This window comes from Lepisosteus platostomus, chromosome 12, assembly GCF_059453375.1.
Source record: "Lepisosteus platostomus isolate fLepPlt1 chromosome 12, fLepPlt1.hap1, whole genome shotgun sequence".
NCBI lineage: Eukaryota > Metazoa > Chordata > Actinopteri > Semionotiformes > Lepisosteidae > Lepisosteus > Lepisosteus platostomus.
This window is the reverse complement of record NC_142622.1, coordinates 43,094,312-43,107,270: the sequence shown is the minus strand read 5'-3', so window position 1 is coordinate 43,107,270 and position 12,959 is coordinate 43,094,312. Positions and strand designations below refer to the sequence as shown.

The 12,959-nt window shown below is 40.6% G+C and overlaps 1 protein-coding gene across 2 annotated transcripts in view; it reads right to left on the bottom strand.

Annotated features, from left to right (window-relative positions):
• tgfbr2b (transforming growth factor beta receptor 2b) overlaps window positions 1-12,959 on the bottom strand; it is a 29,221-nt gene that overhangs the window by 4,313 nt on the left and 11,949 nt on the right. For both annotated transcript variants that reach the window (XM_088602087.1, XM_088602086.1), the window contains exons 4-5: window positions 7,012-7,811; window positions 4,507-4,648 (exon numbers count right to left, since the gene is read on the bottom strand). In XM_088602087.1, coding sequence (XP_088458213.1) covers window positions 4,507-4,648; window positions 7,012-7,811 — 942 coding nt within the window. The remainder of the gene's footprint in view (window positions 1-4,506; window positions 4,649-7,011; window positions 7,812-12,959) is intronic.

Below are 12,959 nucleotides of genomic sequence, written 5' to 3'. Positions count from 1 at the left end.
CTTTTTAACACAAGGGGGAAAAAAGTCCAAAAGTCCAAGTTTGTGTTCTAGTTGGGCTGGGGGTTTGGGGGTTATACCAAGCCCCAAAAAACAGTTCCACTTAAAGTCTGGAAGTAAAATTAGGAAACCCTGCTGAACCACATCTCTTTCCCAGAAACATGCAATCTAACCAAGCCTCCCTAGTCCTCAGCAATTCTCCATGAAAACACAGCAACAGAGAAACATCCAAAATAGGACCTTTTTAAAGGCTAGGGTAGGAAAAAAATCCGCCTTATGGTTCCGTACACAGATGCTTCTGATTTTCCTGGAGAAAGCTGTCAACGGAATTACACTTGTTTTGCACTACGTTATTGGCGTCATACAGATTGTTAGAGCTCTGAGTGACAAACAGCTCCTACGCCAAAGCTGACATCTGGTGCACAGCTGCTGAAAATGTTCCAGAAAAAGAATTCCAGTGCTGGCAGGCAGTCAGCATAGTTAAGTGATCTTCCAAACTCCACCAAGTCTAATTCCGGACACTCAAATTATATAGGAGGTGAATTACGAAACTAGATGCTCCTACCCACACTTCACTTTTGGATAAAAAGCACATTCTTATACGGACTTTTGAAGTCCGATTTGAACTGTAATGGGCAGACTTCAATTCTGTGCATTTTCCCGACAGAGGAGGCTCGCAGAGATGCATGTTTCCTTTTTTAACGCTGACATCCAAAACCGAACACTAAGACCGCTGCAGGTCTGTCTGGCACTTAATGTTTTGTACATATGAGGAGTTAGTGGAAAGCAGGGTGGAACCAAGAAAATCTACAGGCAGCCCCGAATCGCGCTGTATGCTCCCATATGTGCTATGTTATTGAAATTCCCTCTATAAAGTAAATTCCCCCTATGAGAATCATCGAATAGCAAGAAAAACAGCAAACAGGACAGAGAAGTCAAGCATAAGAGCATAATTTCTGCTCAATGCAACGAGCTGAGCTGTAGTTGAAAAGTGCCTGATTTACGATCACGTTGTAGATTGTTCCCAAAGTGCAAGACACGGTAATAACAGAAATACGAATTACTCCACAGGATAGAGTGAAAGCTCAGTAAGATCTCTTTGACCAAAAGTGTTTGTGAGCCGGGCAGAGGAGAGAGGGGATGGGGATCTTAAGTCCCATCCTTCAGGCAGAACCTGTAATAGCAGTGGCACGGAAAGAGAAGAGACCACAACCCAGCGTAGTGAAAAGGAGGAAAGCTAATTTTTTTAGCAGTCCTGACTCTGGGACCAGTGTTGGAAAGAGATTAAAATTAACTGAGGTGTGAGCTTCCAAGAGTTTTAAAGGGCATGCAATGGTATCGTCTTATGCCTACGGAACCAAGTACAGTAATAGTACTCACTGGCCAAAATATTAGAAGCACCTACTGCTTGACATGGTGGGACAGCTTAAATAAGATATGGCGGTATGTGTTCTGAAATTCGCACAGTCCAAACCATTAGGGTCCAATTCGTCATGCAGTACTGTTTCCGACCGAAGCTGTGATACGATTAATGGTGTCTTGTGCTCCTTAAGATATCCACACTAGAAATGTACTGGCATTCTAATATTTGGACCGGAATATTTAGCCCAGGGATATTTCTAATATTTTGGACAGTGAGTGTATTCATGTCTTTTATACTATAAAATAGTTTCTGTAACAAAGCCTTGGTCTGTTTCTAAGGACTTTGGAAAAATACAATCTGCACCACATTATGCTAAAGATGAATTTAAGCAACGACGTCTAAGTAGAAGCAATTGCACATAGTCATTAGCATTTAACATATTGCACATTCTTTCATTCCTATTTCAGCTTTGATAGAAGAAAAACAAAATCACAGAGGATTAAATTAAACCCTGATGTGCAATCCATAGTAACCCCAGGCTTAAACCTGTTGTAGGAACGTTTTACACAATGTACAGAAAGAAACTGTAAAAAAATCAAGTTAAAACATAGGTTACTTAACTATATGTGACTTTTAACTTCCAGAAAGCAGCAATTCCTGTAAATGCATGTGGAGTTTTCAAAGTGATGCATGTACAGTACATCATCAGGAAGGCCAAGTTCCTGAGACTAGACTAAACTGAAATGTACTGTACTGTATAAATTATTCCAGCTGTGCACCAATTCTTGTCTGAACAGTTACCTCTTTCGTGCTGTAAACCAGTTATACCCCAGCTCTCTCGTGCTGGGCCAATGTACGTACACACCATAACTGAAATTCATTACTTTGGACAATAGTGATTTACTACTACAGAAGTTATGTGTCTCTGAAGATGAGACTTCAAGGTATCTTCTCAGAATAATCTACTCTCTCTGCCACAGGACCACAAGATGCACAGTTATCAAAACGAGACATTTCCAAACTGATTTCTGCTGGCTATTCCTTAACATATTAAAACTGCACATTTTGACAAAGCTCCCCTACAAAACATTTGACCTCTTCCTCAGGAAGCCTGAGACGGAATTGCTTTTGTTGGGTGAGAATTATAATAGTCTGTTAAATCTTTATGAATTTGCAACCTAAAAATCAGTACTTTCATAATTGCTTCCTGCACATGGAAATAGCAACAAAGTGTCCACTGTTTTAAAATATTACTCCAGAATATGTAAGAAGGAGAAGGTTTGGTTCAATTTTGGACATTTCTCCTATGAATCATAATACTGTATATGTATACATTGAAATGTCTGTAAAATTAATATAAACTGACAATTTTTCTAGATTTGTGTTTTCATTTGTTGCAAAAGACTGCATATTTGCTTGCAGACCATTTACTTTTAGTAAGATAGGGTATCTAATTAAATTATGTACAGATTTTTGTGAGAAATTGGCAAATTACTTCAGTTTTTCCCCCATCAACATCACCGATGTAAAAAGTGATATCTGGAAAATTGGATTCCACTGCTTTTTCAGCCAAATCCTCAACACCTGCCCCTGCTCGACACCTCTGAATAGCTGGCATGTTTAAAATGACTTTAACTCTACACTACTTGCCACATCATGGGTCAGAGAACTCTGAACACCCAAGTGTTTTTTTTTCACAACGGCAGTGTAAGCTTACACGCCTGAGAGGTGTATTCAAATTTATTTTGACCCTAATATTTGACCAGAAAATACCTAATAAAATATATAACATAATGAGGACATCAAACTTCAAATAATCCTCCGCCAGTGCATCATTGGCTCAACTGGATGGTTACGTACTGTGTAACACATTAAATTACTATTGCTGCCCTTGGGTTCCAGGTACCTACAGTATGATCCTAATTTGTGTGTGCACTAAATTACAGTGTGCAAGAAAGTGCTCCCAGGACAGCCACATTGTCCAGAACCTTGTACTTCTGCTCACAGACCTTTTCTATATTTCGTGCATGAGGACATGTATGTCCAACATTTAACTGCCTTAAGGTTTTAGGATACTCAACAGTCCAAAAGAATCTATTTTTTAAAATGTCATGTGTGGCCGACCAAACATGGCTTTGTTTCACCAGCAACTATCTGAGCGCATCCTGGAACTGTATAACCATAAAGCTCAATCATGAGGTCGACAATTCTCCAGCCAACTGCTGTAATTAACAAAGACGTTCTGAAGACTTCATATACTGCTCGTTCACAATACTGATGCCAAGTACTCCACAAACAAAGCCACAAAAAGAGGAACAACAGAAAATAAAACGTGTTTATGCTCCTTAATCACTTAAACGTCTGACCAATTTAAATTTTGTGATGTCCTAAAAATCATAACAATGCAATAAACACAATCATTGACATTGTTTTGTGTTATATGACGTTTTGCTTGGCAAGAACGGCAGCAATGACAAATTGCTCTCGTTTTGATTTTTGCTTTTAACAAAATTTTCCTTTTTAAAGAAGTGCAGCAAATTTAGCATAATAGAGAAGGCTTCAGGAGTGAAAGGCCCTGTATAATAAGAAAACAAAACGGAAATATAACAATGTGCTCACTGGGCAAGAGAAATTGGTTGTGTGGGAGGAACCTATCTGCACTATTCCTTTATTTGAAAAAAAAAAGCAGCACATATTTACTGCAAGTGACAGAAAAAGCTACAGAAGCTAAAATACAACGCAGTTAGGGCAAATCAGAAATAAAAGCAGATTTTAAATTTTAAGAATAATATTATATATTTAATTCTTCTAGAATAGCAGATCTTTAAATTCAAACTTTTGTTTCAATGTAGTGAAAAGCAAAGTGTGATAAAAGCACTAAAGCAAAGCAGGGTCCACTCTGGATGGGACACACACAGCCCATCGCAGGACACACACAGACACAGATACACACACTCACACCAGGACCACTTCTCCCAGAAGCCAACTCAGCTACCAGTCTGTCTTTGAGACTGTGGGCGCAAACGGTAGCATGCAAACACAGGGAGAACACACCAAGTTCACACAAAAAACCACGAGGTCCCAAATTCAACCCAGGGCCCCAGCACAGTGAGGCAGCAAAGCAGAAATATCCATTCAGGCCTTACCTCCGATGGCATTGCAGCGAGAGGTCATCTCCCACAGGACAAGAGCCATTGAGTAGACGTCTGTCTGTTTAAAAGACTCTATGTTTTCTAAATTTATCCTGGACTCCAGCACTTCTGGGGCCATATATCTGGCTGTGCCCACCTGTTGAATGAACACAACGATACCTTATTTAAAACATCGTTTTTAAGTGCAGGTTTTGCTCATCTCCAAATCGAATTGAAACATGAACAGTTGATTCTGTTTGGGCTCGGATCATACCTGGCAATCAAGGTGCTTTTTTGGAAAAGCTGGAAGCAGTATTTTACCGTACTGTACCTCTCCATTTAATACATAAAACAGATCTATTCTGGAGGAAAGTGTTTCAAAGCAAGATTTAAATGTGTGCAAATTTAAAATGCATAGTCTGAGCATCAAACAGACACAGTAGTGAAAGCTGATTTGTCTTTGGTAGATATCTTTCAGCTGATCGATGAGGAAACAGGTCTTTGTGGCGATATCCTCAGGGCTGTAACTTGGTTGACTCCATTTACTGTACGTGTTTATTTAGGTATGTATTCTAAGGATAGTACTATTAAATGTCACCACAGCAGGTTCATTTTTCTTGTTTGAGAAAATATTACCACTACACCTAATGAGCGCCTCAAAGGTTTTTATTTGCGGAAGATACAGAGCTGTGTGGGCAGAGCTGTGGGATTCCGATGCCGGATGCCACTTACATCAGACCCAGGGAAATCACTGCCGAGTCAGCTCAAAAACAAAAGGTGCTTTTTTTTTACCATCACATGAGCTGGAGATGCACGGCATGACAGGGACACCCCTGCCTGCTACACAGAGCGGGCGAGTTTCGGTGTGTTAGGAGGGCTGTTTCTGTGGACAGAAGCAGTACTGAAACGCCTAGCCTAGCCACTGACTACGAACGCAGAATAAATACTAAGACTTCAGGTTCACATGGTCGATGTGCGATGAGGTGAACCTTAGGGTTGTGGAAGTACAGACCAAGCTTTCCAGCCATGTTGCTGAAGCCCGAGCCCTGGATTTCTTTAAAGGGACAGCTGCCTCAGATCCTGGGATCAATTAGCTACTCTCACAACGAGCCAGATGTTCCAAACGCGCTCCTGTTGTTTTGTAAGCTTTCTCATGTTCTTATAATCCCTCTCTGGTGATAGCTAGATCCTCCAGCTTCTTCCAGATTTTTTTAAAACAAAGGCAAGCTGTTTCCACGTCAAATCTCTTGTACTTGACTTATCAGAACGGAGGCCCTCCGCCCGTTCATTTTCAGCCTGCCCTGTCCTGGTGTGGGCAGAGGCTCGTACGGAGCTTAAAATCAAAAACAACTTTGCTGTGTTAAAAGAGGGAGGTGGCAGATCGACTGTGGCGAGAGTGGTTTATTACATGGGAAGATAAGGTATCGACTCATAACCAAACTGTCCCATTGACGTATTTCAGACGACAATAACCTTTAGTCAGAAATGCCTGCTTACAGCAAGCCCTTGCTGTTCAGAATTGGAAGTTCAGCAGCTTGGATGAAAACCTGACTGACATATTGACTTAATGCTATCATGTGGTGACAGTTCACTCTGTTTGAAGTAATCATTATTTTTTATCCTATATGGTAGCCTAAACTGCAGCATGATTCAGTGAATACCGTATTGCTTTTTATGTGGTTATGTAGCCATGTAATCTTTAAAAAACAATTTCAAAAAGGGTTCAGTAATGAAGAGCATTTAACTGGGTGCATAATTAAAGAGAGGCCTTGCTAATGATTGGTACTATGATGGGTGTTACTGTCAAGCATTTGGATTTATCAGACTGAAGGGATTATATTTGACTTTACAAGTATACCATAGAGAAGTTAAGATCTATACATATGACAAACGCATTAAAAAGTCTAGAAAAAAGAAAGTTTCACTCTTACTCAGGACCATCCTTGAAACCTGTTTTGTAACTGCTAGATTGCGCAAAATGAGTTAACATGCTTCAAAGCTACAGAGTACTCATTAACAGAATGCTGAGTGAACTAGTTTATGATGCATGTTTCAACAACATTATAAGTAACGATAAGCTAGTGTGTGCATGCAGAATACTACATAAGCTTTTTTAAAGACACGGTAACCAACAAATTAAATCCCTGTGGACACAGCCTGACCAACTTCAACGATTAGACTTCAAACTAATCAGCACCCAAACATATAATAACATATCGTATTTTGGTAAACTCAAAGTGTAAAACACTGCTAAAATAAGAAATGATCTCAGCCTTCTCCTCAGCATTGCGATAACACTCCTTTAAATACAGAACCAGTTTCAAACACAAATCAGTTTTCCGTCTCAGCATCACGTCATTCCAGATGTAAATGTGTATTTAATTTTCGAGCTCTGGAATTCTTCCAAGTCCTTGGGTATACGAAGTGCCTTGCTTCTAGCACCTGACGATACCTACTCGCACCCGTGCTAGAAGAAGAGGCCGCAGAACAGCCGAGCCGTCCGACGCAGTAAAACCTCACCTGTCCGCTGTTGGCCAGGTCGTCCACGGACAGCGAGGGGTCGAGCCTGAGGCCCAGGCCGAAGTCACAGAGGCAGCAGGTCAGGTCGTTCTTGACCAGGATGTTCGAGCTCTTCAAGTCTCTGTGGACAATGGGCACCTTCGGGCGGCCACATGGGGTGTGATCGCTGTGCAGGTGGGCCACCCCCCGGGCCAGGGATCCCCCCAGGAGCCAGAGGTCTTCCCAGCTGATGATGTGCCTGGTGAGGTACTCCTGCAGGTTCCCCTTGGGGTGGAAGGCGGTGATGAGCCAGTACTGTTTCTCAGCTTTGCGCTCCTCGGCGGTCAGGAAGTGCAGGACGTTCTCGTGCTTCAGGTTGATGTCGGAGAAGATGTCCTTCTCGTTCTTCCAGGAGGCGTACTCCTCGTCGGGGAAGATCTTCACGGCCACCGTCTCGAACTGCGCCGAGGCGTTCTGCTTCAGCTTGGCCCTGTAGACCTCGGCGAAGCGCCCCTTGCCCGCCTGCGTGTCCAGCTCGATGGGCAGCAGCTCGGTGTTGTGGTTGAGGTTGTTGGCGTGCGTGGAGCTGCTGTCCGAGCGGTCGTCGTCGATCATGATGGCGCAGGCTTCGCTGCAGTCCAGCGGCGGCATCTTGCGGGGCTTCGGCTTCTTGCCGTCCCACTTCTCGCCGAGGGCCCGGGACCGGCACACCCGGTACCAGTAGAAGACGGTGATGACCACAACGGTCAGGACCAGCAGCGGCACGAGAGTCACGAGGATGACCGTGAGCACCGAGTTCTCTGGGGTGGGGGGCTCCACTTCTGCGGGAGAGAGACAGATGGGAAACCATTTACCACCCAACTCTTTCACCTTTCACCTGTGCAGGCGTCTTGAGCAGCCCACTTGGTTAAGCCACTTACTCGTTAACCCGCTCTGTGAATGATACAGCACAGAACTGCCAGCTAAACGGCGATCGTAACGGATTTAAAAATAAAACAGCGCTATTTGGAAGTTGGTGTCAGTAAAGCCTCGAGGAATACCTCAGATTTCAAAGCTTTTTCGTCAGCTGACTCTGCTTGAAGATGATTAGGAGAAAGTTATATTAAATACACTGGGCTACCTTTGTAAGCACAGCGCTTTTGTACTGCATTATGAAAACGTTCAAGTCAGAGGCATGTAAAACTGTGGTCTTTTTTAGTTCTTGGAGATTAATAATAGCTACAGGATGTTTACAGGCAAGACCCATTATGTGGGAAGTTATTTATTATGCAGTACCTCCCAGGAGTTCTGATTTTTGCTTGGCCTATCTTTTTTAGGAGAATATGTGAATAATATACCTTCAGGCTTACCATTGATAAGAAAATAACGAACAGACATTCTGTACTCATATCATGAACCGTGCAAAGCCTCATTATGGCAGTGCGAAATGAAAAATGTAAAAATGATTTTAATACAATAATGTTTGGCAAGAGAACCACTGGGGAACTCTAATTGTAAAACGGTAATAAAATATAATTTGAAACTATGTAGGTAGAGTCCAAAACAAAGGTTTATAGTGGAATATAATAACAAAATATGTTGATTTGCCTACCAAACGGAATCCATTATTAACAAACATGAAGCAGAAACTGTTGACTCACACATTCTGCCAAGCATAAACAGCATTTTAAACATCACATTTAAACAATGAATTCACTTTTTTAAATGATCAAAAAAACCTGTAAAATAAAAGAACATGAAGCAAATTTTTGAAGGCTGGCAAAAGAACAGAATGTTACACAGCTCATAACAACGTGAGCAGAAACCGTTTATTGTGAAGGTGATGCCGTCTGCACACACGATTCAACAGTCAACACCATTTTGCTATAAACGCTTTATTACAATATTGAAGATCTGTCGAATGAAAAATCATAATAACGGCCTCTGAAACAGAGCCCTATCCGGAGCCCACAGAAACAGACCTCTTGCTCTGGAACAGGCACTGAGTCTGAACGTCTGGGAGAGCTGAACTGACACAACATCTGCTGAATGCCGAACCCCAGCGAAAAAACAAACAAACAACAGTTCCAGTATGACTTATTTTAGGGTTAATTATTAAAAGAGGACACTTCAGGGCACAAAGTAAGAAAGTGAGAAGCGACAGGAAGCAGGGACATGATTTTCACGGATCCCGATTTCCCAGTCGATCATCCGGCCCAGCTTGGGGCATCCAGGCAGCAGGGCCCCAGCGTGCTCCAGCTGGGACCTGGGGTATCCTGTTGCACCGGAGCTGCCAGCTCTGCCTTAAAATACATCTTTATTTTTGTTCCTGAGATGAGTCAGGAAATCCTCTGATGTTAATAAACCTGACATTTATTTAGACCACAGTTCACTGCTACGGTTTGTTGTCAAGAAAGAAAAAGTTTAGATCGCCCCAAACGCCTATACTGCTCTGATTCACAAAGATATTTAAGGAGCATTATATAAATATAAACTGAATTCAAAATGTCTCCTGCATTTCATTGTTTAAATTATCTACTGCACTTGCAGATAATTGCAAATTGATTATGAATTCTTGTAGCCGACTGTAAATTGTAAATTTTACAATCAAATTCACTAGAATTTCTTCCAGGTGATTTTGGAAAGTAAGACTTTTTTTAAAGAAGATCCATATCATAATTGAACATGCTTCATGGCTATTCAACAACAACAAAAAATCTGTTAAATATGGATGACAGGGTTTTTCTGTGGACCAGTACAGTAAATTGGTCTTTCAGAAAATTGTGGAAAATTCATACAGATACTGTATGTAGGGATTTCAGTATAAACAAATTTCAAATTGTAAACGATAAATGTGATTCAATAGTCTGCGCTGGGATACAACTGAATCACCATAAGCTACGGTCCTCATTATCACCAAAGCTTTTTAGCTTTTTCTTCTCTTCTGGTTATCTGTTAGGAAAATCTTCAGGGTGAGAAGCCTGCAGTTCTTGGATGACGTCTAGTTGATTTTATAGATCCACCAACGTAAACTACAAAGATATTTTCAAAGCGGGTCACAAAGGTGAAGACACGAAAGCTGTGATGCAAAAGCAAAGATAGTCATCACTGCAGTGGCTTATGCTTCATTGGGTTACACCTCAGTGTCACTTCCTTGGGATTAAAAGTATCCCCAGACCTCTTTAAAATGTCCTGAGCCCTGCCAATACAGAAACAGAAGCTTGCTACTAACTGCAGAAAAACAAACATACATACACGTAAAACATAAAAGAAGTGAGAAGTTAGACAGGAAACGATGCATGAAGTATAATCCTTACAGCTCGAACTCGCTACACTAATGTTCCAGATTGACCACAGAAGATTATTTTTGTGTAGACCAAACCTCTTCTTTTAGAAGCTGGGTTTTTTTTTTCTGAACACATTGTAAATCCAGCCAAGAAAAAAAATTATATGTTTCTTTTTTAACACAAAAATAACATCGTGAGGCCATAACCACGAACATTCTCATCCTTTGGTACAATCTATTAAAGATGAGGAAGAGTACCTAACCTACTGTATATCTGCCCATACCACTAGACATCGAGAAATGTAAGTTGACTGCTGTTTCCTACTGGGACCTACAATTAACAGAATATCATGAAGTGCATGTTTGGTTTTGATTAACTGGAGCAGTACTGCAACTTGATAATGAAAACATTAATAGCAGCAATACTTGCAACTTTGCTTAGAGTTTTTACTTGAATTATAAAATGACAGAATCCTCATGAACTCAAAATCACTGGAACAGAGGCATTCTATCACTTGAAAACAGTAATTGATGCTTTAAACCCCTCTAAGTCTGAAACACATGACTGTATAAAATGAAAATTAACAACGTGCACTGAGAAAATCTATAACATGTGCATAAAGGTTCCAACCATCTGTAAAACCTGATAGAGCTTCATCAAGTTTTACATGCGTTGTGTTACAAAATAGATTAGAAACGGCTGAGCACCCAAAATACAAATCAGATGTTAGGCTGCAGCCTATAAGACATCAATCAAATAATTAAAGTATTATCACTATAAAACTTCATCAGCCCCATAAAGTCCACATTCTTCTTTGTAGACACAATTCCAGGTTACAAACACTTGAATTACGCAAATCTGACTTTATATAAAACCACTGTAAATTAATTTGAAAAATCAGATTTGCAATCTTTTATGAATTCATACATGTAAGTGGAAACTGCTCACAGCTGTGTACTGTTTCCTTAAATAACTTCCCCTGTTTAATCCATGATATTTAATTTTACACACAGTCTATTTACTGTATGAGTGAGTTTTTTCCATTTTATTATATAATGCAGGGTATTCATTGCATTACCAAATGTTCATTTGAGCTGAGCAGGTCATAGTAAGGGAAGGACATTTACTGCCATCAAAATATTAAATAGTAAACATTCTAAGGGGTAAAGAGTAAAACTCAATTTACAGAATGGTTTCCAGAACAGAACTCAATTCTGAACAGAATTCAAACTCTCAGTCACTGTATACCGTATACACACTGGGAGGGATACCTTATTTCTAGTTTGACAGTGATTCAGTTATCCTAAATTCACTTTGCTTGTGTCTCAAATCTCTATTAAAAGACCAAAAAGTCTAAAAGTAAAAAAAAAAAGCTACAAAATGCAACAGAAACTACAAACTGTTACTTTCTAAGAATGTTTAACACTGTCAAAAACCTAAATATTAAAAACATTACCCACACTGCCTGCAGACAGTATCAGAGCATGTATGTTTCATTACTGGCTTTAGTGAACACTACACTTCACATTTTTTTACATACAATAATAATAATATGCTAACAATAAAAAGTTAATGTCTACAAAGCATTTCAGGAAATACGTGAAAGATTAATTTCTCACTGATAAATTGAAATATGAGAGGTGGCCTGTTCTAAATACAGAGCAACTGAGGGACTGGCTCATCAGTTTGAGAGGTCTCAGTTTGAGAAGTGTGTGTGCACTACACCGCGAAGGCAAATGCAGAGAGAATGTGCACGCTGCATGTGGTTCACGCGTGATCCCAGAGCGCAAACACGTGACCCCAGCACGCCCAAGAGCGAGACCGTAACTGGGAAGCCAACGGATTCAGGAGACAGCTGCAAATTCAGCCTGGTAACGTGAGACAGCAGACTGGTTGCCTTTCCTTCTACAGTATACATCAGATTGACTCGATCACTGCCACTGGACTGCAGCTACACCCCCTGGTGTTTATACACAGTGATCTCATACACAGTATTTACAGGATGGCGTATATTGTACATCTTTCTGCTGTCTACACATAGAAGTGCTTTCAGGACAGATTCCAACGGCATTACAACTCTGTAGCCTGGTTTTGTCTAAAGCAAGGCTTCAGCAAGGTGATTGGGGACAGAGAATTTTGGATGGACACATGGTCTTTAAAGATACCAGGGCATTGTAAGAGTAGGAGTGTTAACCACAGTGCCCTGACCTCATTACACTTTGGGCCAGTGAAAACATTTTTCTCCTGATTTCAATTAAGTATTACTACAAGTCTGCATTGAAAACTAACGATGATGATTTCATAAGCAAAAAAAAAAGCAAAAATCATTTTTATTTTATTCCACAATAAACACTGTCCTCTTCTTTTGTGCTTCATATATTACAATGTTAACTCACTACAGTCAAGCCCATTGCACAAGCCTACCTGGAGAAAGTATACACTTACCAGCTGCATTGTCCACAGACATTTCCCAGTGTTCAATGAATTAAAAGGACCTGAAAATGCCAGCTCCTAGCTGATATTAACAGTCACTTGTATCACTTGCAAATGCCAAATGTTTATCTTTAACCACAGAACACGAGGAAAAAATAAGTCCGACTATAAGTTTAAATCACATTATTGGCATCACTTGTAGAAATATAGGCAGTTAATGCACACTGTCGGGAGGTGCTGCAAGCCATGTGGTCATGATGTTCTAAGTTA